The sequence below is a fragment of the Caretta caretta genome, chromosome 1 (assembly GCF_965140235.1).
Source record: "Caretta caretta isolate rCarCar2 chromosome 1, rCarCar1.hap1, whole genome shotgun sequence".
Classification (NCBI taxonomy): domain Eukaryota; kingdom Metazoa; phylum Chordata; order Testudines; family Cheloniidae; genus Caretta; species Caretta caretta.
In genome coordinates, this window is record NC_134206.1 from 197890407 (window position 1) to 197917831 (window position 27425).

At 41.0% G+C, this 27425-nt stretch overlaps 1 protein-coding gene across 1 annotated transcript in view; it reads left to right on the forward strand.

The window, feature by feature from the left end:
• The first annotated feature begins 11244 nt into the window (after positions 1-11244).
• ZBTB11 (zinc finger and BTB domain containing 11) overlaps positions 11245-27425 on the forward strand; it is a 30567-nt gene continuing 14386 nt past the window's right edge. Inside the window, exons 1-6 of the mRNA XM_048816431.2 lie at positions 11245-12088; positions 16848-17083; positions 18690-18921; positions 20098-20918; positions 25827-26006; positions 26422-26658. Of these exons, the coding sequence (XP_048672388.1) occupies positions 11779-12088; positions 16848-17083; positions 18690-18921; positions 20098-20918; positions 25827-26006; positions 26422-26658 (2016 nt within the window). The 5' untranslated portion in view covers positions 11245-11778. The remainder of the gene's footprint in view (positions 12089-16847; positions 17084-18689; positions 18922-20097; positions 20919-25826; positions 26007-26421; positions 26659-27425) is intronic.

Genomic DNA, 27425 nt, shown 5'->3' on the forward strand with positions numbered 1-27425 from the left:
TTAAATATATGGGCTCATTTAAAGAATGATAGTCTGCTTTGGCTGACTAGGTAACGAAAATATACCCACTTCCTGTACAAAAATTTACCTTTACTATTGGAAGGCAACAAAATCAAATGTAACCACAATTACATACAGTAGTAACTGGCTTAGTTCAACTGTTAAACATACCGGATTCCAATAAGGCACTCTTAGGGTGTGTCGACACAGCAACTTGTCGCCCACAGCTGACCCGTGTCAACTGACTCGGGTTGCACAGCTGTTTCATTGCTATGTAGACATCTGGGCTCAGGCTGGAGCCCATGCAATAGGACCCTGCGTGGCAGGAGGGTCCCAGAGCTTGGGCTCTCAATCTGGGTCCAGAAGTCTACACAGCAACGAAACAACCTCACAGCTGGAGCCTCCTGAGCCTGAGAGAGCTGGCACGGGCCAGCCCTGGGTTTTTCTTTGCTGTGTAGATGTACCCTTAGAAATTATACTTTGCTTTCTGGGTTGCTGGTAATTGCACTTGCTGGAGGGATCTGCCCTACGGTACAAGCAGGGTCCTCCAGGCTTTGAAATAGGATGCTAGGTCCGCACTGTGCAGTGGTATGAGTAAAGCTGATTTCTTTCAGGAGACTGCTGGAGGGTCAGAATACCACCACACTAAGTATAAACCCCACTCAAATGGTGTGAGGTGAGTGGCATAAAGGAGACTTTTAAGAAGGGTCAAGGGTTTAAAATAGGGCTGTCAAGTGATTAAAAAAATTTATTGCGATTAATCACACTGTTAATAATGAATACCATTTATTTAAATATTTTTGGATGCTTTATACATTTTCAAATATATTGAGTTCAATTACAACACAGAATACAATGTGTACAGTGCTCACTTATATTTACTTTTTATTACAAAAATTTGCACTGTAAAAAACAAAAATAGTGCAACCTCTGTATAATGAAAGTTGAACTTACAAATGTAGAATTATGTACAAAAAATAACTGCATTAAAAAATAAAACAATGTAAAACTTTAAAACCTACCAATCCACTCAGTCCTACTTCAGCCAATCGCTCAGACAAACAAGTTTGGTCACAATTTGCAGGAGATCATGCTGTCCGCTCTTGTTTACACTGTCGCCTAAAAGTGAGAACAGGCATTCGCATGGCACTGTTGTAGCCGGCATTGGAAGATATTTACATGTCAGATGTGCTAAAGATTCATATGTCCCTTCATGCTTCACCCACCATTCCAGAATACATACGTCCATGATGATGACGGGTTCTGCTCAATAACGATCCAAAGCGGAGTGGACCGACGCATGTTCATTTTCATCATGAGTCAGATGCCACCAGCAGAAGGTTGATTTTTCTTTTTTTGTGGTTCGGGTTCTGTAATTTCCACATTGCAGCGTTGCTCTTTTAAGACATCCGAAAGCATTCTCCACACCTCGTACCTCTCCAATTTTGGAAGGAACTCCAGATTCTTAAACTTTGGGTCGAGTGCTGTAGTTATGCTTAGAAATCTCACGTTGGTACCACCTTTGCATTTTGGCAAACCTGCTGTGAAAGTGTTCTTAAAAAGAACATGTGCTGGGTCATCATTCGAGATTGCTATAACATGAAATATATGGCAGAATGTGGGTAAAACAGAACAGAACATGCAATTCTTCCCCAAGGAGTTCAGTCACAAATTTAATTAACTCATTTTTTTAACGAGCATTGGAAGCATGTCCTCTGGAATGGTGGCCAAAGCATGAAGGGGCATACAAATGTTTAGCATATCTGGCTGCAATGGTGGCTACAAAAGTGCCATGCGAACGCCTGTTCTCACTTTCAGATTGTAAATAAGCAGTCAGCAGTATCTCCCGTAAATGTAAACAAACTTGTTTGTCTTAGCAATTGGCTTAACAAGAAGTAGGACTGAGTAGGCTTGTAAGCTCTTAAAGTTTTACATAACTGTACTCAAAACCAAAACAAAGTAACAAAAAATGCTACATTTGCAAGTTACTTTCACGATAAAGAGATTGCACTACCATACTTACGAGGTGAATTGAAAAATACTATTTTTACAGTGCAAATATTTGTAATCAAGAATAATATAAAGCAAGTACTGTACACTTTGTATTCTGTTGTAATAGAAGTCAATATTTTTGAAAATGTAGAAAAACATCCAAAATTTTAAATAAATTTCAATTGTATTGTTAACAGTGTGATTAATCATTATTTTTTTAATGAGTTAATTTTTGAGTTAATCACATGAATTAACTGTGATTAATTGATAGCCCTAGTTTAAAACTTAAGACCTTCAGTCTCTTCCTACCAATTAAAAGATCAAAACACATATGCTATTGGGTTGAGTACTTAAAATTTAGTTGGCAACTTCAGTTGATAACTATTCCCAAACCAAAAGCCGTATTAAGCTGTTTTTAAGGCTATGAATTCTCATTAGAATGTTGTTGTATTAAAAATACAAAAGCCAGAAGTTATTTGCATTTAAAATGGAGAGTTTGGAAATGCGGGCTTAAGGGCATAATTTGTGTTAAAAATAAACAGGGAAACATTACCACAATAGCTGATGGGTAATACAAAGATGGTATTTAGTTCACTGTCCACCCCCTTCCCCCATCATTTCAAACTATGCACAGAGCACTTCTAAATTACAGTGCTTAATGGATTAAACTAATAACAAGAGCTTTGGGTACAATAGCTTGTCTGTTGGGCAGTGCATAGTTTACTTCAAGTCTCCCTCTGTCCTCATTAACCTTTCAATGACTACCTCACCTTTATTTCAACATAATGGCTACATTAGTTGCTGAACTCTCATAGATGACCATCATCTTGCTTTTTTTCCTTTCTCCAAAGTACAGTCTCCATCCTGCCATTGTTGCATGTAATTGAATCAGCATCTCTCCAAATCTGTGTAATCATGGAATGATTTCCTTACCAATGGTAAAGCAGATATGCGTTGTTGCTCAGAATCAATGGCTTGACACCCTTAATGTCATTTAGTGAGAATAGTTCTGAGAAATCGAACATTCTTAATATAGCACTTTTCTAGATTCTATATATAAATCTATGTGCCACAATGCTCCACTGAGGCTTGCACCATGACAGCTTCAGTAGCTAATTATTACTTCCTGTCAATGTACTACCGGGCTTGTTTTGAGGGAAGGGAGGAAAAAGCTGAAACCCATGTGTTCATTCAATAACTCCAGCAGAGTAGGAGTTCTCATTCTTTAAATCCTTCAGTTATACTACTTTAATTGAGTATGTACTGCCATGCACTCCCTTCATAGCAACAATGTCCATCATGAACTTGCCAAATTGCTCGCTGACTTTCACAGTAAGTAGATATTCCACTCCCACCCAGTTGAATGGCAAAACTTAGCACAAATAGGTGGGGCCTGGTTATTCAGCCTCCTGTTCGGCCTAGGCTGCAAGATGTTATCCCAGTAGTCTCTGGCTTGACTGGGGTAAGACCAAAAATGGTACTCCAACTAATAAAAGCCCACCAAGTTCTATGGGTTTTGCTGCTTTGGGTGCATGGCCTTGCATCAAAAATGCAGTAAACTATTGGTTTGGCTCTCAGCATGTTTGCCACTAAAGTGCAATCATGTTAGCTGCTTTGGAAAAACACTAGCAGACACCTTCCTTTCTGAGTAGAGTGAGAGTTGAGAATCTTGGCTTCCATTTTCAGGCAGATCCTTCACCAGAGTTTCACCTTTTTCTACAGTTCTTTTGGGCTTTCAGAAACTACGTTATCAAGGAAACTTTGAGACAGGTCCCCAAATAACACTGCAATTTTATGTAGTCAATGCAAGTGTGAAGGGGGGGCAAAACTGCAACCGAAACAACGTAATTAGGGTGGACATGCTGCATTATTCGAATTTTACACTAGTGCTATCCTATTAGCTCAGTTCTCTGCTGTAGAAAGCCTCAGGTTTAACCTGCAACTGTAGACAGAAACTCCAGAATAACTCAGGTGTGCATCAATTCTCCAAAAATAGCCACTTTTTTAATGTATACACACATCATTCAAAAGTTTATGTACATTTAGATGAGGTATGGGAAGCTGTCAAGTGGGTAAGATGGTAAGTGAGGTGAAACAATGCTACCCCAAATAAGTGTAACTTTTGTAACTGCAACATGACTGATTACACCTTTTACTGTTTAAGTTAATTTCAACACCTTAATGTGATGGTTATTGGTCAAAGCTACCAAAGACAATGTATTAAAAGATTTTTACTGGTTTTGCATAGGCAAGTATACTAACGTTAAATTTTTTCACATCATATATTCTTAATTGTCAAAGTATCTCACAAGTTGTTAAACAATTTTCTATATTTTCAACTGAACTTTGCTGACCAGATTAGTCTCACTGAAAGCTGTACACCAGTAGCAGGAGATTGCATGCCCATAGTTTATACAAGAGAGCAGATAGATATAGATGTATATTAATTCCTAATGCATGCTTTCTCCATTTGTAAGCTTTTGTACACATTATGTAGCATATAGTCTGCCTGGTAGAAGGTTTTATTTTGTAATTGCCTATACATGCAGTACTAGCCTTCAAAATATTTTAGAGAAACTAGTTTTTTAATGGAGTGATACTTATGCAGTGTTAGAAATGACAATACATAGCTTCATACTATAAATATGCAAAAGCTATAAGAGAAAGAAGTGCCTAACAAGTAGTAGTGAAGACAAATGGGCCCTGAGCCAAGCAAGGGGTGTGTTTTGGTGGCTCCTGTGATGGGAGAGGACAGGACGAGTTAGGTTCAACAAGATTTTCAGCTCCTACGGTGCTTCTAGGATGGACATGAGGGCTTGTGGGATTTGTCACAAGATTTTGAGCCATAAGGTCTCATGGGATTTAGCATGAGACTTGGAGCCATGATAGGTTCACAGTGCCACTTCCTGTTTTCTTGTTTCCAGAAGTCAACCCTCCCTCCCTCCTTTATCTAGGTCACTGCAGGTTATGCTAGTTGCCACTTTGAGGCTGGGAAGGAATTTTTTCCCATACCACCAGATTGGCGGTGGCTGGTTAGGTTTTTTGGGTTTTTTTGCCTTCCTCACAGCAAAACCTAGGGTCTGCTTTTGGTCAACAGGACAGCTGGGATTCTCCCTGTCCCAGAGGGCACAGTTGGACCTATGAGAGAATCATTTAGTTCTTGCAACTTTTGGCAGGTACCTAGTACAAGAAACTCCGATTTAGGCTTCAGATCCAAAAGGTAACATAGTGGGCATCCCAAGGGTATCTCTTGAGAGATGGGGGCATCAGGTCTAACCCCCTATTGGCAAATGCGAGCCAGAGCACTACCCCAGGGGCACCACCCAACCACTGCACTTGATGGCAGTACTGGCTGAGGTCCCCTCTCATCTCAACTCCTGAAAGGGGGAGGGATGCTAGCAGGCAAGTGGAGGCGGCCAGAGACCCTCCTAGTCTGATGATTGGCTCCCCCTGCAGTGAGAGCCCCCAAGAATTGACATAGGATCAGTGGGGTGCAAGTTACTGCGTGGGACTGACCCCTGTCAGGAACTTTGGATGTAATTTGACTAATAAAAGTTACTGCCTGGCCTGTACCATCTGTCTTTGCCACCTTCCACGCAATGTGCACAGCAAAGTCCATAAACAAGTCCTTGTCTCTGCACTGAACAGGGATGAAGAGCACATTACAGCTCTTACTAAACATGTCTTTAACAATATCACAAACCCATTTGACCCTGAATCAGACCCAGGGGTACTTACCAATATATCTACTGTACTGTATGCACCATCAGTTGTACAAGAATCTCTACTGAAGATAGCAGATATTGCTGAAGAACAAATGGAGAGATTTGTGAAAGGTGTATTCGACCCTGATGAGACACAGCTTCTTCAGCTCACTCAAGAAATCTGACATCAAAATATTTGGTGACGTGGGCAAGAAGACCAAATTTAAGTCTGGCAAGGGAGGTCACAGTAATTACCAGTCCAGAAACTGTTTTCTGCAGAGCCCTGTCCTTAGCAAGATGCAGTAATTATGTTTCAATAGCACTCAATAGACCCTGTGCCTATGTCCCTCTTCCATGCTGACAGAACAATGAGAAGAACAGACAAGGCGGAATTGGGCATCAGCTGGAAGCTCAAGCTGAAAGATCCCATGAGCTAAAGCATGCAACAAAGAAACCACAGTGTACATCAGAGATGGCATGGCTGTCCTACAAATGATGTCTGGAGACAAATTCCACATATTTGATGAATTGGCTGCTGAGGACTTGAGGCAGGTCCTAAAAGAATTTGACAAATCTAATTATGTAACTAAAGTATTTGACAGATATGACAACAGTAACTGTGAAAAGTACAGAAAGACTGCAGGATCTAAGGTTGGATTAAAAAAAAATTCCAGATGATTGGTGGATGCCCTGTGCCTCCAAAGGAAAAAGTTTCTAAATGTGGCATCCAATAAGCAGTTGCTTGTAAAACTTCTCTTTGAATATATGGTTCAAAATACCACACAAGCACTCCATATGGAGGCTTTTCTCAGTCCTTAATTTGTAATGAAAGAGGTGCCAGGGCTCAAGCAATTTTTTTACCTTCATAACTGAAGCAACAAGTCCAGAGGTCCCAGGGTTATGAACTGCCAACCCTAGAGGTGCTAGGACTCAACGCTGGCACAAATTAAGCACTGACTTTTCCAATTATGCAACAGTAAATTTCATCACCAGCAGATGTGTGGAAGAAGCCCAAGACTTGTATAGTATTGAGAAGCGGACACAAAGATGCTTCTGGAGGCTGTATAGGCCAATATGGCTTTTGGGTCTTTTGGGTGTCAAAAGACACATAATAAGGTCACACAAATGTTTTGGTCCTTGCTGTTCACTCTTTTCCAAAAATGGAACACATAGATAACATGTGGATTGAAACAGGCACCATTACCAGCACAACTGACAAGCTTTGCTTCACACGTGTGGGTGAAATTTGTGGTGCATTCACTCCCGACTTTCTGCTGTACACGTGATGTGACTGTGTTTAATTTCAAAGCAAAGGGAGGTTACCACTTCAGAGATCTTGTCAAATTGGGGGAGAGTGAGGGGCAAGCCACAATATCTGCAGCAAGAAAGTTAGTAGCAGTGCTGTATGACCACAGCGAGAAAGAAAAGGTGACCCACTGCATGTGCCTCAATCAAGCCCTCAAAAAGGGCAATTCACTGGCCAAACTCGCACCAGGTGATGACAGTTTTGAAGAGCATGTCAAAAGAGCATCTTGGCAAACGAAGAATTGGATGTTTTCACACACAGGCAAACCAGATACTGGATCACCATTGCAACATGGATAGGAAAATGTGGATGATGAACTACTTCCTGTATTCTTCAAGGGCCCAATGGCATCTAAAGCTTCTATAAGACTTTCTATGTGCCTGTACTGGTAGGAGTCACTGCAATATCAGCTGTGGCTGTAGTCTATAGTCAGAATAATCTTCCCTGAACAGAAATGGAGCAATATACAGACTTTCTTTCCAACCGCAGTAATTTGTTTATTAGATAGACATGCAACTCAAGAGTATATTTGTGAAGTTTATGCTGGGATGCCAGAATTTTCCTAGGAGGGATCCTTCCATCATCACGAGGAGGGATATATAAGGGATACAGAGAACAGATGTTCCTTGAATGATTAATAACTACGTGGCAATATGAAAATGATTTACATTATGTGTGATACTTTGTCTAAGGATCCAAAGATAGCCAAAGTCAGAGTTCCTCTCCCTAAGAATAGAAACTAAAATGGATAAATGAGAATATTGTTAATCAACTGGGCAAGAATCTCTCATAATTTGCATATGAATCAAACCTCTTTCTCTCTCCCAGTCTAGCTAAAAAAGAATTCCAAGTTACCAAGCAAAGGTAACACCCTTCTGCCTATACAGATCTTGAACATAAGAATGGCCACACTGGGTCAGACCCAAGGTCCATCTAGCTCAGTATCCTGTCTTCTGACAGTGGCCAATACCAGGTGCCCCAGAGGGAATGAACAGAACAGGTAATCATCAAGCGATCCATCCCCTGTCGCTCATTCCCAGCTTCTGGCAAACAGAGACTGGGACACCATCCCTGCCCATCCTGGCTAATAGCCATTGATGGACCTATCCTCCATGAATTTATCTAGTTCTTTTTCAAACCCTGTTATAGTCTTGGCTTTCACAACATTCTCTGGCAAGGAGTTCCACAGGTTGACTGTGCGTTGTGTGAAGAAATACTACCTTTTGTTTGTTTTAAATCTGCTGCCTATTCATTACATTTGGTGACCCCTAGTTCTCCTGATTTACTTTCTCCACACCAGTCATGATTTTATAGACCTCAATCATATCCTCCCTTAATCGTCTCTTTTCCAAGCTGAAAAGTCCCAGTCTGATTAATCTCTCTTCATATGGAAGCCGTTCTATACCCCTAATCATTTTTGTTGCCCTTTCCTGAACCTTTTCCAATTCCAATATATCTTTTTTGAGATGGGACGACCACATCTGCATGCAGTATTCAAGATGTGAGCATACCATGGATTTATATAGAGGCAACATGATATTTTCTGTCTTATTATCTATTCCTTTCTTAATTATTCCCAACATTCTGTTCGCTTTCTTGACTGCCGCTGCACACTGAGTGGATGATTTGTTATTTGGTGGACATGACATTTTATGGGAAGCGGTGTAGCGAACTGAGAATAGGCATGATGCACTCACGGTAGCCTGTGTTGTGGAGATGTACGGCAGCATTTTGTACTAGTTGGAGTTTCCTAAGTGCTGAAGATTTCATGTCCAATTATATCACATTGCTGTAGTATAGCAAACAGATGATGAAAACATGAATAACTGAGTCCAGGTCTTGTATTACCTGCAACTGTTGCAAAGTGAAGGCTCAGCAACAGTGAGGAATCCAAGAGTTCCCCTAGACTATGGACTGAATTGACCAACTGTGGATGTGAACCTTGAATCAAAGAAGACTGTATCATGGCTGCAAATGCCTCAAAATACTTTACTCTGCCCACCAGCAACACTTCTGTTTTGCTCGGGTTCAGTTTCAGCCAGTTGTTCTTCATCCATGAGCTGAACTCATTCAAATATTGACCATCCTGGTGGTAGTGGTATGGTGAAGTATAGGTAGAGCTGTGTGTCATCTACATATTGCTGGCACTTGAGTATTTGTTGTCTGACCAGTTCATCTGTGTTTACATATAGATGTTGAAAAGAACCAGAGAGAGAACTGATCCTAATGAACAGTGGTACTGGAACTAGGGATGTTGGGGGTGCTGCTGCACCCCCTGGCTTGAAGTAGAAATAACAGACACCAAATACATAGTTTCCATGATCAGGACCTCCACTATAAAAACTGTTCCAGCACCCCTGCTTGTGGAACCCCATGATGATATGGATATTTCAGAAATGCAGATCATAGTTTGATTGTAGCCTCCGCTCAGCAAATAATTGATCTTTCAAATCAATTTTTGGGAATGCTGAAAGGATTTATACTTGAATAAGTATCACACCTGAATGAGTTTCTTACAAAGATTTTGATTCTTTAGTTTCCATCCAGATTGCAACGAAGATCAATTAATGCAGATCCAATTGAAAGATCAGGACCATATTACTGGCTGTATATTCTGCTTTCATAGATACAAATGATTTTAAGAAACTGGGCACTTTCCTTGTCTCCCTTGTTTTAATTTGCAAACTTTATTTTAGAATAGATAACCCCAGATAACATGAAAATCGAGTTCAAAATGTTCTTCTGGTTCCTACGGCTAAAAATTATTTTGGAAAAAAGCAACAATTTAGTTGGTCTGCTAGTTGCTGAGGTTACTGCTTTTCCAGATGAAACCAACAAAAACCCACAGACAATTATGGAGTCGACTGGACTTTCCACTACCAGAATAGTTTTTAATATAATTTGACAATATAAATCCCTTCATCCTGGTCAAGGATTGTCACCAATCCTTAATTCCTGGTATTATATTAACAGAGGTGATCCTACAGTTTACCGTTGCTGCTTTGTGGGATTAGTTATGGGTCCTGAAATCACTTTCAGAACCACCAGTGGTGAGCTGGAGCTGGTTCGCACCAGTTTGCGCGAACCGGTTGTTAAAGAATACAAGGAACCAGACAGCGTGCTGTGAGGCAACTGGAAAGCTTTTGAATGCTGTAACAAGAAAACACTCAAGCACATGGTTAACTTTAGGCAATTTTTACTCATCCGGTGGCGCTCCAGGTCTTCGGCGGCGGGTCCTTCACTTGCTCAGGGACTTCGGCAGCGGATCCTTCAGTGCCGCCAAAGACCCAGAGCGAGTGAAGGACCAGCCGCCAAAGTGCCGCCGAAGACCTGGAGCGAGTGAAGGACCCGGTTTTTCACCTTTGGCAGCTATCACTGAGAACCACCACCAAAAAAAAAGGTTTTGGTGTGATGGTGAGCAATGGGACACAAGGACATGTTGGGCTGGTAAACACATTCTGCATCATGCAATATTGCCAACTGTTATTACTTTAATATTTGGTGCTTTTAAACTCCAGCTTGTGGAATCAAAGAGATTGCATGAAAATTGTAGCTTCCTTAAAAATAGCCCTTGCAGTTGCAATGGTTCAGCAACCAAAGGACAAATATAAGGAACACAATATGTATGTTTTAAAATCTCATGATTTTTGATTGCTTGGGGCTGGCAACCCTCATTTAAGGTTACAGTGCTATTTGAACATAATGGGGGATGCTTTTATGTACGAGGTGAGGTACATAACGCCAAAATATTGCGTTGCTTCGTGATCTCAACCGCTCTGAAAATAACCAAACACAGCCACAAGGCTGAGTGGAAATGAATTGCGCACAGCCATCACTCCCCTTACAGACGGGAGAGTCGGTGATGGACTCAGTGAGCCTATAAAAGGGCAGTTCAGTATTTTGGCGAAACGAGCTTTGCCCTATTTCAAGATGGCTGCTCCTGTAATTTACGCCTCCCAGGCTAAGGAGAGGTTTTGCCCTAGTTCAAGATGGCGGCGCTCCGACCCCACTTCGGCGCTTTTTCACTGTGTTCGAAGACAGTAGCCACCAGAACTCAGCGGCGCACTCCTTGCCCTGTTCTAAAATGGCGACGTCCCAACCTCAGCCCTTTGGCGCTTTCGTCCGATTCCAAGATGGCGCCCCGCAATACACGTTGCGCTCTCGAGGCACCCCCGCCCCAGCTACCTCCTTGAGCCCCTCCCCTGCGCTCAGGCTTCTGACCTCACTTCCGTTTGTGCAGCAGCCATTTTGTCTTTCCGTTGCTGCTGCCCGAGCTTCTCCCTCCCTCCCGCCGCCGCTGGCTGGGAAACTCCAGTTCCCCCCCCGGGCCCAGCTCCCTCTGGACCCGCTGCCCAGGGGGGCCGCTGCCTTCAGCCTCCCACCGCCTGCCCAACGGCTGGCCAGGTTGCCTCGTAGCGCGTACCCGCGGATCGGCGTCTCTCGCCCCCTCCCCCCCAGCGGCGCATGCTCTGCCGGGCCCCCGGCCGCGCGGACACCTGGTAGCGCCCCCCGCTGCCCGAGGGGCTGGGGCGCCCCTCAGTGACTGGCCACGGGACCCCCCAGCTCTCGGGGAGACGCCCCAGGGCCCTCCCCTACGCTGAGCGCCGGAGACGCCCCACAGCTCCCTAGGGGCTGGCTGCGGAGGCGGGGGCCCAGCTGCCCCTACCCGGGGCGCGCGGCTGAGGCGCCCCGCGGAGGAAAGCGGGGGCCTGGCTCGGCAGGGGCCCCGTCGCCCCCGGCACCCGCGGAGCCGGTCCCGCCCAGCCCGGCGGCGCCATGTCCAGCGAGGAGAGCTACCTGGCCATCCTGCGCTACCTGACCAACGAGCGGGAGCCCTACGCGCCCGGCACTGAGGGTAACGCCAAGCGCAAGATCCGCAAGGCGGCCGCCTGCTACGTGGTGCGCGACGGGACCCTCTACTACCAGCGGCGGCAGCGGGACCAGCAGCGCTTCGCCGAGCTCGAGGTGGTGCTGCAGGCCGAGCGCCGCGCCCGCCTCATCCGCGCCGCCCACCTCGGCCCGGACGGCGCCCACCGCACCCGCCTGCAGACCTGGCAGGGGCTCTCGCAGCGATACTGGTGGAGAGGTGAGGCGGGGCCCGTGTCCGCGCGCCCCGGCTGGGAGGGGCCGCCCCGGGGACAGCGGCGTGGCTCAGCCCCGCCGCAGCCGGAGGTGGGGAGCGGGCTCGCGTGGTGGGAGGCGCCCGGCCGGGGCCGATCTCTCGCAGCCGCGCGCTGAGCCCGCTCGGGGAAAATGGGCAGGGGAGAAGGGCACCTGGGGACGGTCCTGCGCGGCTCCCTCGCTCTGCCGCCGCACGTGCAACCCGCCCAGTGGGGTAGGTGGGGCGCGATAATGCAGCTGGCCGCGGGAGCCAGCCCGCGTGTTTGGGCGGGGCTCCGCTGGGGAGCCCGCCAATCCCTGGAGGGTGTGTGCGAACCTCAGCGGTGCTCCCCAGCCCAAGTAGCTGAGCGCCCTGGTGAGCTGTGTGCCACAGAGCCTGGGGCATCTGTCAGGCAGGGGCCAGGAATTGGCTACACCGTTACTAGCATGTTAACTACATTAGAAGCAGGATGCTTGTCAAACAGTCAGTGGGGCCAATGGATGATTGAGGTATTAAACAGGTTTCAGAATAGCAGCCGTGTTAGTCTGTATTCGCAAAAAGAAAAGGAGGACTTGTGGCACCTTAAAGACTAACCAATTTATTTGAGCATAAGCTTTCGTGAGCTACAGCTCACTTCATCGGATGCTGTAGCTCACAAAAGCTTATGCTCAAATAAATTGGGTAGTCTCTAAGGTGCCACAAGTACTCCTTTTCTTTTTGAGGTATTAAAGGGGGACTCAAGAAAGACAAGGCCATTGTTGAGCGGCAAAACAGATTTTTGCATCGGATTTCATTAAAGAGGATGTGAGGGAGATTCCCGTGACTGATTCATTCTTTTTCGGTAACTGATCTGAGGAATTGACCTAGATTGAGGTGTCAATAAAGAAGGTTTTAGAACAAATTAGTAAATAGTAAAAGGTCCCGAACCTGATAGTATTCAATAAAGAGTGCCAAAGGAACTTGCATATGAAATTGCCGAACAATTAACTGCGGTATATAAGCTATTACTTAAATCAACCTCTGCACCTGGTGACCTGAGACAAGCTAATGTAACACCAATTTTTTATAATGTTCTAGAGGTGATCTTGGCAATTACAGGCCAGCAAGCTTAACTTCAGGACAGGGCTAATTGGTTGAAACTATAATAAAGAATAGAATTATCAGACACATAGATTAACATGATATGTTGGGGAAGAGTCAAAAAAGCTTTTTTGAAGGGAAATCATGCCTCAGCAATCCCATAGAATTCTTTGAGGGGGTCAGCAAATGTGAACAAGGGGGAATCCACTGGATATAGTGTACCTGGGCTTTCTGAAAGCTTTTGACAAAGTCCCTCATCAAAGGCTCTTAAGCAAAGCAGGCAGTGATGAGTAAGAGGGAAGGAAGATAGGAGACAAAGGATAGGAATAAATGATTAGTTTTCACAGTGGAGAGAAGAAACGAGCAAAGGGTCCTGCAAGGAGCTGCACTGGGGCCGGTTGTATTCAACATATTCATAAATAATCTGGAAAAAGGGATAAATAGTGAAGGTTGCAAAGTTTGTAGACAATACAAAATTATTCAAGATAGTTAAGTCCAAAGCTGACGGCGAAGAGTTACAAAGGGATCTCATAAAACTGGGTGACTGGGCAACAAAACAGCAAATGAAATTCAATATGGATAAATGCAGAGTAATGAACATAGAAAACATAATCCCAACTGTACATACAAAATGATGGAGTCTACATTAGCTGTTACCACTCTAGAAACAGATCTTGGAATAGGCGCGCCGGAGCGGGGTCAAGCCATGTGGTGCCTCCCCTGACCTAGCACCCTGGCAGGAGCGGGGCCAAGCCACTGTCGTCCAAAGTAGTTGTAATCTCTCCCAGTTTGGTGTCATCCACAGATTTTATTGGCATACTCTCCACTCCATTATCCAAAGTCATTAATGAAAACATTGAATAGTACCAGATCCAAGACTGACCATTGTGGAATCCCACTATATATGCCTATCAAGTTTGACAGTGAACCATTGATAAATACTGTTTGAGTACAGTCTTTCAATTAGACCATGTTTCCCTAGTTTGCTTATGAGAGTGTCATATGTGTTTAAAATATTAGTAAAATCAAGATATGTCATGTCTACTGCTTCTCTCCCCTTCTCTTGACCCCTCACCCCCTTTCAATAGGCCAGGGAGGAAAGACCTAGAAAGAAATTAGTTTGGTTGGCTTGATTTGTTCTTGACAAATCCATGTTGGCTCTTCCTTATAACCCTATTATCGTCTAGATGCTTATAACATGGTGGTTTGATAACTTGTTCCAGTATCTTTCCAGGTATGAAAGTTAGGCTGGCTCATCTATAATTCCGCAGGTCCTCTTTGTTCCCCCTTTTAAAGATGGATATTAGGTTTGCCTTTGGGACCTCACCCATCCTCCATGAGTTCTTGAAGATAATTGCTAACATTTCCGAGATTGCTTCAACTACTTCCTTAAGTACTCTGGGATGAATTTCATCTAGCCCTTCTGGCTTAAATATATCCAACTTCTCTAAATAGTTTTTAACCTGTTCTTTCCCGATTTTGGCTTACGCCCCTTGTTATTAATATTAATTTTGTTGAATATCTGGTCACCGTTAACTCTTGGTCCATCTATTTTTCTGTTTTTGTACAGTGACTAGCACGGTGGATTTTGGTCCATGCCTAGGTAGTACTACCATAGAAATAATAATGCTTAGTCATTCCTCGTATCTGTTTATTATGGGACAGCTTTGGATGAAGCATTCTTACAGTTAATTTTCAGTGACTATCACTAGCTCGGGAGGGGCAGGGCTGGGATGTGCCTGAAATCTGTATTTCCTGGTTCACAGGCTTAAGTATACATACATTTGACATTCTGGAAGGGTATGAAGGATTGCCCATCAACCTTAACTCTGAGTTACCCAAGTTTTGGGCCTGTCATAAACAGTTGGGTTTTGCATCATGATCTTCTGAAGTCAGCAGGCACAGGTTCTCTTTTTGCACTAGCGGGAGAAATTAATTTGAATTGAAGACTGTGAGTATGTTTACACTACGAGTGCTACAGTGGTACAACTGCACAGTAGATCCACCCCCTCTAAAGGCAGTCGCTAGGTTGACAGAAGAGTCCATCTGTCAACCTAGCTGCATCTAGAGTTGGGGGCTAAGTCAGCCTAACTATGTCGCACAGGGCACAATATTTTTCAGAGCCTTGAGCGATGTATTTAAGTAATGAGAATGCCTTGGGAGCTGCCCTAAGACATTTAAATCTAAGTACTGTTAATTCAGATGCCTCATCTCAGCTGCAGGTGTTGAAGTATTGGGAATAGTTTACACCCAGATGCCCTAAACTCACATGGAGCCTCATTAATTTCAACAAGTATCCATGTGGACATGGGTCCACATGCATAGTGCCAGTTGCAGGATCAGTGTCATAGGTTGTAAAGCTAGGTTCCTTTGGAATTAAATGATACATAAATGTAAGATTGGAAGAAGCAATCATGCACAAGTCCTTCTGGAATGATGTTTGACCTAATAAGTCTAATAATCTTCAGTACTTCCACCATGAACGAACTGTTAATAATCAGTTGATTAAATGGAAAGAACATCCAGTCACTCAAGCCCTTAAAAGCAATGAAAATGGCCACTTACACTGATGTATGAGGTTCAAGGTCTTTTAACATACCTTGAACCTCATACATCACATTAATGATTTCACTGACCATCTCCATATACCTTCAACATTTTGACAGTTATACAATTCAGACGCTATATTCTTTACCCTCACACTGTAATAAAACCTTAACTTTGACATCAGCAACATACATGTCTGTCAGGCATCTGCATACTTGTGAACTGTCTAATGTGGTATTTTATCATTGGGATGTATGAGGAACAGTGAGTTGCAGACAGGTGAAAGTATAATTCAGGAATCTTTCAATGCTTTTGTGCTGTTCTAACCAATGGGCAGACTTTCTTTAAATTAATCTGACATAAATGCAACAAAAGCTAGGGTTCTGAAGAAGTGTCTAAGACTGTTCTTGTCCCAGTGAAAACTATGTGAAGTAGGGAGTAAACTTCTTTCCATATGGTTTGTGATATTTTATTAGAGTTGGCTGAAATTTTGCAAATTCAGTTTTGATGTAAAATGGCAACCAAAAAAACTGACAACATTTTCAAGAATTCCCATCCCCACCTCTTTCCATTTTTAGGCCAGCTCTAGATATTTTCCCTTTAAATGACTTATTCATTACAAAGATTTTTTTTTTTTTTTTTTTTTAATTTTTGGGCTATTTCTGGCTTTACAAACTGGGTTGAGCTAGCCTGGTAGTGTGGCAACAGAATGGAGCATTGGTGGAGATAATGGTTTAATAATGACTTGGTGATTGATTCATCTTCCTGGTTAAATGGAATTTGGCTGTGTGAAAAGAGGGGATTCAGTACTGGTGATGAGGTATGTTTATAAGTTATAAATAATGCAGGCAATCCTGGAGGGTGTTGTACATCTCCATTTCCTGATAACAGCTGGGATACAATAATGGTAGTCATGTATATTCAGTTAGAAAGGGAAAACATAGGCTAACGGGAGCCAGAGAATGAAAGTGTAGAAAAACAATTGGACCTGTTTTTCCCAATAAATACACAATAGTATGGATGTAATACATCAGTAAAACGACAGATTGCCCTTTCTCACGTGTGTAGCGTAAAAAGATGACTAACTAATGAAGCTTTCATTAATACTTTTCCTTAGGTATTCTTAAGCAAGTTAAAGATTACATTAAAGAATGTAGTAAGTGCCAGGAAAAGCTAGATCGTTCTAGATCCCTGTCAGATCCTTCTGAAATGCTGGAGGAACTAGGACTGGACACAAGATCTCATGAAGACAGTAATGAAACAGATGATGAATTAAGTAACACTGCATCAGTCCCAGCTGCATCACCAAAACCTGTGAAAAAGAAACCAATAGCAAAACATGAGCTTGTATTTGTAAGTAGCATTTTATCTACTTGTAAAATTATAAGATGTTAATTTAACCCTCTTAATCAAATTATTATTTATCATAGCTCTTACTAGTGCAATATGATCTGATACTAAATTTCACTGAATGTTCAAGTAAAATAGAGCATATTGCAATGTTTAGAAACTGAGTGTCCAAATATCTGTTTTTCTGTCGCCCTACTCTTCATTTTTGTTTCACAAATGATTGTGTGTGTAGGAATTTAAAAAAAAAAAAAAGTTCCACAGGTTTTTGATTTCTGTATATTTTTCTTTGTTTCTATCGTTTTGTCTGTTTTCACATTGTGCGAGTATAACTTTAAATAAATGTCTAAAAGGGACAGTGTTAGCAAATTGAAACAATTAATTAAAAGTCTTGCTTTTTTCAGATGAGCTGATCTTTTTTCAGGGTGGACTCGACTTAATCATGGTTTTCTACGTAAAAGTGCATTCTTTTTGGTTGTTATAACCTTAATACATATTCTTCACAACTCAGAGATAGATGTAGGTTTCATTTTTAGAAGGTACACACTATACATTTTTAAACAGTGATTTATTTTGAAAACTTTTCAGATTGCTTTTACAGCTATATCAGAAAATGAATTATTGTTTGGTTATTTCATTTACCAAAGGTAATTGAAGCAGATATTGTATTTATGAAGTCATTGGATGGTGAACTATCTCCAATTCAACAAGTTAATCATAAATATTTGGAGGATTTTCTTGCCACGCTGTATTAGGAGGAGAATGTCACCAGAAAGACATTTAAATTGTTTTATTTAACTAACACAACAACGTTAAGTATTCTGGATTTTTTTTCTTCAACAGCAAACACATAATATTTTAACAAAACAAGCATATGTCCTTCACGTCTCACATTTATCTCCAGACTTCTTCCACTTGTCCATGTCTATTTAGCCCCCAACAATCTTCTATTCATTGAACTTTTTGAAACTTTGTGCTTTTAGAGAGAGGTAAGGGATCGACTCTGTGCACACAAATTTGCAGAGGGACAATAGAGTTGAGGTCTGTTATTTCTCACTTCTATTTATTCATGTATGTATGTAAAAACATTTTTGCTGTTAACAAGCATGTTATCTCTCGAGGCACAAATCCACAGTTTGAGAACTGCAAAACTAAGCATCTCTGATGGTATCTTCTAGACTGAGTCCCATTGGGTAGATGGAAAGATTAATCTAAATAATCTATACAGAAGCCTGTGGAACCCCATAAGATTGGGTCCCTAATCCATGAACTATTGGAATTCATTTACAAAACTTTTCTTAAACATTACACGAATATATTGTCTCATACTATACAATTAGAATTTATAATCCCTGTTCCATGATGAGATAGTTTTAATTAAGATACATTATAGCTCAAATATATCTTTAGATAAGTTTTTTCCTCAAAAAGCATTTTATCAACAAAATCTGATTGAAATTTAAAAAAATCAATTTTTTTGTTTTTTTTTTAAATAATTCATTTTTATCCACCCTGTCTTTTTTTCAGATAAGAAGAAATGTCTAGTGCTCAGTATGAATGCTTAAAAAGATAAATATAAAGCAACTCTTTGTAATGGATTTGTTTATGGCAGGTTGATAGTAAAGGCCTTGTGAAGCAGTCTTCTTCAAAACATTCTCTGTCAGTTTTAAACCAACTGAACCAACAGAGGCTTTCCAATCAGTTCTGTGATGTTACTCTGTTGATTGAAGGAGAAGAGTACAAAGCACACAAATCTGTCTTGGCAGCCAATAGTGAGTACTTCCGGGAGCTTTTCATCGAAAAGGGAGCTGTGTCCAGTCATGAAGCAGTAGTGGATCTTTCAGGTAAATAGGCTCTAACTTCAAAAGATTTTAAGCAGAAAATGTTAAGTATGGCTTAGTGAATATGGTGTAGTAGCTTCTGAATATGTAAGAAGACTGAGCATTTGAGCTCACTTCTTGATTTAGAAATGATGTGGGTTTTTTGGATTTTATGATAGAAGAAACCGTTGTGATCATATAGTCTGACGTTATGCATAACACAGGCCATAGAATATCAGCCAGTAATTCTTGTGTAGGCTTTGAATAACTATTTTTTAAGCTGCTTAGTTGTGTTCATTCTTCATATTGGTTTATTGCCTTTAAAAGCAGGCAAATGCTTGAATACATAAAGGAATGTTTATTATCTTCTGGAAGAGTTCTTTTGCCTGAGCAAACGCTTTTGGTCAAGTGGCCATGTTATACAACTATAGGCAGCAGAAAATTTGACCCTTCAAGTCTCTTGAAGCCAGGAGAATATTAATAAAGCTTCAAAAACTGTGTTTTCATGACAGAAGTTATTGTATATAGCACATGGGTGAATGCTTGGTATGTTGGTCTACTAGTACTGGCCTTTCTTCTTGTTTCCTCTCCAATTCCTATCCTTCTGTAGTTTAGATGGATGAACAAATTGACTTTTAGCATGATAGTCCAGAAGCTGCCCAAAGGTAAGTTACAGTGGTTCTCATAATTGTGGTTGGAAAAATATACATTTTAAAATAAGTTAGTCACTATAAGTCTCTTGAACCCCTATCACTTTCTCTCTCTTTTCTCTCCTCTTTCTTCAATCCTCTACTACATCAGTTTTAATCTTACTCCTCCTACACTTTTTCCTTCATGCAAGAAAAGCAAGAAGATACCAATTAATTTAGGGCCAGGATTTCTATTTCAGAAAGGGTAGCAGTACCAAACTTTATTTAGAAGCAGTTTAAAAAAAACTTTGTTGAGAACTGCCTCAGTTGTATTTTAATATTGTGATCCTAGTGTGTTTGAATCTGCAGGCTTCCATGCTGGGAGAACACTTCTGCTATGAGTGAGATACTAATTGAAACCATATGCAGCTGCTGCATCAGCTAGCTGATAGACATTACTCTAAAGCAGAGACCCATCCAAATTAAGGGGTGTCCATTACGGATTAGCTTGAACAATTTGGTGATCTCTATTTGTTTTCTATAATCTCACTTCTTGTATTACTCCATACAGGTTTTTGCAAGACAAGTTTCCTTCCTTTACTGGAATTTGCTTATACCTCAGTGTTAACTTTTGACTTCTGTAGCATGGCAGAAGTTGCCATGCTAGCCCGGCATCTCTTCATGTCAGAGGTCTTGGAAATCTGTGAAAATGTGCACAAACAGATGGAAGATAAACAAATCACAGTGTACCAAAAGGGAAATATTCACACTGTAGAGTCTACACAGAGTTTACCGGAGCAGAATGCAGTTGAAACACAGCCTGTGGATAGTGTTGAACAGCCTTTACCTACGGAAGTGGTAAACAGTGAAGTAGTAGCAACTATGAATGGAGCATCTCCCAGTACTGGACAAGAGGAGGCAATAGCACTGCAGTCTGACCCTCAGACTTCAGAGCCTACAGGGGATATAACTGAGCCTACAGTACAATCTGTTTATAGTGAAACAACTGGAAATGAAATAAAAATAGAAATGGTACAGAGCATTGCAAATAACATTGTTTCTGTCATGCAGTCTGAGCCTCCGGTGGCAGAGGAGATGGAAACATGCACTGCGACAGAAGTTGAGGCCGATCAAAATGAGAGCAGCACAGCAAATGCAGAAATCACTTCTGAAGAGTCTTTAGAAGCACTTAAGCAAAAACGTGGCAGGCCATGTAATTCGGAGGGCACTCCAGTGTCACAACCTGAGAGCATCGTCTGCAGCCAAGATGATACTTATAAAAGCAAACTTCGTCAGCGTTCTGTTAGTGAGGGTGGATATATCAGATTGCACAGGGGAATTGAGAAAAAGCTGCAGAATAGGAAGACAAACCCCAAATCAGCAATACAGCAGGTATGAGAAATATCTTTTTTTCTTAGAACCACACTCTAGTTTTCAGTGGAAGAAAATCTTTTTTTTTTTTTTTTTTTCCAAAATAATGTAAAAAGACCACTTTCATTTAACTTCTAAGAAACACCTTGGACAGATAAATATTATTTAGTGTTAATACAACATTAGTGTGAATAAAAATAATTGCTAATACATGTGACAGATATTTGTATGAAAACAACCAATATCCAAATTTCTTGCAGTCTGGTGATCTTAGTCGGCGTTTCACAAATGCGGCCACCAAGGGTTTTTCTTGCCGCCACAACCTCGTGGGCAGTGACTGGGGAGGAGGGGGGCAAAGCATTCACCCCTTCCCTGGGGCCACCAGTAGGGGTTGGGCCCTGCCCCCCTCTGGAGCCACAAACACTAGAGGAGCAGGCAGCCAGTGTGAGTTTTTCCCTCCTTTCCCAGAGGCAATGGGGCTTGGGCTTCTGGCTTTAGCCCTGGGGCTTTGGGCGGCAGGCTCTGGCCATGGGGCTTCGGGTTCCAGCTGCCAGGCTTCAGGCTCTAGCCCCAGGCTCGCCCTCCACCCCCTATCGCCCAGGGCCCCCTGCTGCCTCCCTACACACACCTCCATTCAGAGCTTAATTTTTCCCCCGGCTTGCCAGGGCTGAGTAAGTCTGCTGTGAAAAGCGATATTAACAAACCTACAAATATCAGTTTTCACAGGAGCAGACTTACTAGCTAGCAAGTCTAAAAACAGAAGAAACAACAACAAAAAAGAGAAAAACATTCAAAGCACTTTATTTTATTTCTATTCTGTTTAGGTCCAGTAAAGAATAGAGACAATTGTACATTATTTTTATTATTGAGTCTGGAAAAAAAACCCTACATAAATAAATTACAATGATTTGGACATGGATATGTGCATATTTATTTGTTTTTCCTAAAGTTAATTAAATATTTTAGGAAAAATTGTCAGAGCGGCCACCAGCAAGAGTTGGTGGCCACATTCTAATGCCACCAAAAAATTTCTTGTGAGAACCCCTGTCTTAGATTTACTGTTGCTCCAGCACATAGAAGTATATATCTTATATGCTCAAAATATTCAGCTCATTTTGAGTAATATTTGGTGCCTTTTTATGCCATAATTGCAGGTGTGTGCGCTCCCTTAAACAGAGAGATTTTTAGATGGGGTGTGTATATGTGGGTGGGGAAAGCCAGCTATTTAAATGCATCTGACCATTTTACCAATGAGTCTCCAAATTTTGGAGGCTTGAAAATTAAGTATATTTTAGGAGAGAAAAGGTCTGAGACTGTTAGTCGCATCACTGTATAGTTCTTAAATGTGGCCCTAAATCAGAGCATTGCCAACCTTGCTATTAAGCTTGCAGATTGGGACAATTCTACTTATAGATTACATAAGAAATTGAGTGAAGAACTTCTAAGGTTGCAAAGTTGAGCGCTCATATTAGGAAATGACAAAATTAAGGTTGTATGGGCAACCTTAATTCAACCCTTTTGTGTGTATGTATTATGATACAGTCTTCAATTACATAGTCACGTGCATTTTTTTTCCACAGGACCCACTGCCTCTCTTAAAGAGCACAGGATGGACGGCTTTTACTAAATTCAATATTTCTTTTAATAAAATTTGCATCCCAAGATCTTATTTACCACGCACCATCTAAATGCTGCATTGGATACAGAATTATTAATTTTCCTTGGGGCTTTTCTATAGAAGCTCTCACTGTAGTATCTAAGTGCTTCACAAACACTAATGAATTTATCTTAACAACATCTCTGAAGTGAAGTGGTGGTATTATTCCCATATAACAGTTGGGGAACTAAGACATGGAGGTTAAAGCCTACTCAGTCAAAAGTGTCCCATAATTTTGAATGCCTTGAGACACTTGGGGACTGATTTTTTTTTAATTTTTTTTTTTTAAGACTTTTCAATTTTCAAGCATAGTTCCCATTTATTTCACTTGCAACTGTGAATGCTAAGCTCTTTTGAAAATCTGGCCCCATTTGTGTCAAGTTAAACACCCAGAATATGGGACAGTGAAAACCTGACACGTTTGGTTTAAGTGACTTACCTAGCATCACATAGAAACTGGTAGAAGCAGGGATAGATTCCAATTTTCCTAGGCAACATTCAGTTGCCTTAATCATAAGACCATCCTTTCTTCCTTCAGTCCCATGCCACATTCACGATTCAGCCCTTCCAAATTCTGTAACAAATGGGGAGTCATACAGACAACAGTTTCGTTCACTACACAGCTCTGATTCTTTTTCTGAGCAGTCTGTCCTGTGCACTGAATGAGACAAGGGTCTTGGGGAAAAAGTAGTATGTGATCATGTAATTTAATTAAAGACTATCAAAGATGCATATGCACAAGGGGGCCAAATTAAGATTGTATGTGCAACCTTAATTCTGGTATTTCCTAACTCAAGTGTTTTAATTTGAAGTTTTTTAAATATACTTTTAATATAGACTTCTTTGTATTTGAGTGCCTAAGTGTTTAAGAAGAGCAAACTGGAAAAAAAAATTCATCAGATGGAACCATAGTCCACCCCCACATGAGTCATCAATAGGATTGAAACCTTAAGATCCACAGCCCAGTCCTCTGCCACTTGAGCTAGTAGAATAACTGTGGTGGTAGCAGTAGGAGGTTGTTATCCTTCTTGCGCAGCAGCTATACTTTGCTAGTGGGTTTCGCAGATATTTACTGACAGCAGAGGAAATCTGCATTTTGGCAAATCTGCAGCAAAAGTGTTCTTAAAATGAACAACATGTGCGGGGTCATCATCTGAGACTGCTATAGCATGAAATATATGGCAGAATGAGGGTAAAACAGAACAGGAGACACAATTCTTCCCCAAGGAGTTCAGGACCCAAATTTAATTAACACATTATTTTTAAACAACTGTCATCGGCATGGGAAGCTTCCTCTGGAATGGTGGCCAAAGCATGAAGGGACATACGAATGTTTAGCATACCTTGCAATGCCGGCTAGAAGAGCACAATGCGAACACCTATTCTCACTTTCAGGTGACATTGTAAATAAGAAATGGGCAGCATTATCTCCCATAAATATAAACAAATTTGTTTGTCTTAGTAATTGGCTGAACAAGAAGTAGGACTGAGCAGACTTGTAGGCTCTAAAGTTTTACATTATTTTTAAGTTATGTAACACAAAAATCTACATTTGTAAGTTCCACTTTCATGATAAAGAGATCTCATACAGGTACTGTAGTGCAGTGAATTGAAAAATACCATTTCATTTTTACGGTGCAAATATTTGTAATAAAAATAAAGTGAGCACAGTACACTTTTTATTCTGTGTTGTAATTAAAATCAATATATTTGAAAATGTAGAAAAACTCCAAAATATTTAATAAATTTCAGTTAATAGTCTATTGTTTAACAATGCAATTAAAACTGATTAATTGCAATTAATTTTTTGTTAATCGCGTGAGTTAACTGCGATTCATTGACAGTCCTAGTTTCTCCACCCACCTTGCTCCAGTTTCCTCTATCCTCACTACTCCAAATACATTTCTCATGGACTACAGACTATCTTTGTACACCTGACCTACTGACCTGTGAACCATCACATAGCAGGCATAGACTCAACTTCTTCTATTCCACATGTCTCTTTGCTGTCTGGAGATTATCAGCATATTGCCTTGCCATATTTTTAATGCATTCTGACCCTCTGACAGTTCACCCATACACTATGGTCTAGCAGATTATGCATTTGATTTTTTTTTAAGTGCCTGTTCTATTATACTAGGCATTCTTATTAAGTATTAAACATATATTTCATATAACTATTTGTGAATCAAGCAATCTGTCCTCACCCAAAAACTAACCAGCTGAAAAACTTAGCGGGTCTGCCTTTGTCACATTGCTGTTCTCCTCCTCAAAAGCCAGAGGCAATACATAGACTTGAATCACACTTTCTCTTAAAACACAGCCTGTGCTGGAGTTTCATTCCAGAGACTTGTCTACAGAATGTAATAGCCCCTGTTTAGCAATTGGTAGCTAGTATTAAGTGTAGCTGCATTGGGCTGACTCCTAAAATATAGACGTGGACATAAAGGGGTTTCCACCATTGAGATAACTGCTAATCTGCTTCAGGCTGAAATTGAACTGGGAGGATTGATGTTCTCAGCCATGGAATGTGCCCCATAGTTAGGTAGAGATGTGGATTTGCACAGACAGCAAAGAGTTCAGGAAAAGAAACCGGAGCACAGTCTGTCCTGAGACAGTCTCTCAGCTAGTTTACTTGTGATACTTACCTAGACTTTACTACTACTGGGAGAATGAGAGTAAGAAGAATTTCAGGAGCTGTCTTGTATTTCTTACTATCTCTCAAACAGAGCTTTTCTTTAAGTGATTGGTAAAAATAAACTAGCCCAGCTGGTTTAGCTGGCTATTTTATTTTAGAAAAGCAAGCAAAAACACTGAAAAGGGAACTTGAGTGAAGAACATAATTTTGCTGACTCCGTCTGAAACAGAGGAGACGGTCACTTGAAGTGGAGGAAGCTGTGTTCTCTGTCACTTGGTTTTCCTAAAACAAAAGATTTCTGATTTGTAATAATCACTTTTTCAAAGCAGGCATATGCACTGAAAACTCAGATATTGAACCTTCTATCTAGATTTTACTAAGGTGGCATCCAGTTTATGGTAAAACATTGTTCTTAACATACGGTCTGCAGTATCGTTGTGGGTTCAGTTTGCTTTTAAACAGGTACGAGAAACTTAGAGCAATTTGTTAACACTAAAGTAGTTACTGCCAATGTAATAATATCTAGCTCTTATATAGTAATATTAAAAGTAATGAAGGTTGTTGCTTAAAAGCAAGCGTGAGACTGAAAGAACATAGTACTTTTTATTAGAAACTATCATTGTTTTCCAATTAGGTTGCCATGAAGTTAGTGCAAAGAGGGAAGAAGATGAAGCAGCCCAAAAGAGATATCACAGAGAACAGTGAAGTGGAAGCTCAGATCAAATGCACTGAATGTGGGATGGTTTTTCAGAGGCGTTATTCGCTTATAATGCATACACTGAAACATGAAAGAACTAAAGATTATAAATGCCCGGTAAGTTTGTCTTTGTAAATTTTTCAAAAATTCCTCTGAGTTGGTAATTGCTCTTAATGTTGCTATTAGCACATACATTTATTTTTGTCTTATGGATTTAGAAAAGTCTGGAAGTGAATGTTATTGGGAACTGGTCCAATGCAAAGCTGCTTCTGCCAGTAGTTGCCTCTGCACTATTTTAATATTTACAACTAATAAATTAAGAACCTTACCTGAAAGTAAGTTGAGATGTAATGCATATTTATAGTTTTAATAGCTGGATTTATAGAATAGCTAATCATATTACTGTGATTTTATGTTTTATTTACAAATGTGAAACTTTTATTCAAAGGTTTCTTAAAATAAGATAATTCAACAGTTTTGAAATAATTTAAGAAAATAATGCACATTATAGTCCATGTATTTTCTTTCCTAGCTATGTAAAAAAGAGTTCCAGTATGGTGCCTCTCTGCGTGCCCACCTTGTTCGACATACCCGAAAAAATGAAGTGAGCACTGCAACTGCTAGTATAGAAGAGACGGGAGCGTCAGTAGTGAAAGGCAGAACTAAGCGGGAGTTTATATGTGATATATGTGGAAGAACTCTACCCAAGCTCTACGCTCTCAGAATACATATGCTCAAACATACAGGTGTAAAGCCACATGCATGCAAGGTAAAGAAAATACATCCTTTCCTGATGTCTTAGAAATTTGAAATGACTTCTTGATTCACGAGTAACTACACTGCACCTTACAACCTAGGTTAATCTTAATCACTTCACAGTGCTTGTGTGAAAAATAAGTAATGTAAGAACTTTGATTTAAATATAATCTGAGATTGAAGAGGAATTAGAGGGAATGTAATTTCCCAAATTGGAATTTGGCTGGAACACTAGAGTTAATGCCCCTTCTCCCAAGACAATGTCTTGGGATTTTTCATTACAAATGGTCAGGATCTCTGTTTTTATGATGTATCCAAAGATGACATCTCCAGCAGCACAATGCCATGCAACCCCTGGCTTGGAAGTTGGTTCTGTGTTGATTCAAATGGAGGAGCGCCCATCCAGTGATTTACTAGTACTAGTCTTGGGTTTTCCTTTGTTCTCCGTTTGATATGCTAACCCATCCTGACTGCTTAGGTGGAACAGCATGTCATGTTACAAACATTTCATATGGTGTGATGGTGGTTTGAATGACAACTACCTCAACGTTCCATACTTATCTGGGAAAGTGGCCTTTGCCCAAATATGCCTATGGCTACCTCTGCAACAAGAAATAAGGCAAAATAACCACAATGTTAAGGACAGAAATTTTTTTTGCAGTTTGTACAGTGGTTTCCTGCTGACACAAAGCCACAAGCATGATCAGCTAGGTTTCCCAAGTAGCATACTTTTTTTACATTATATTTGAAGAGAAGGTAACATTTATGCTCTGAAAAATT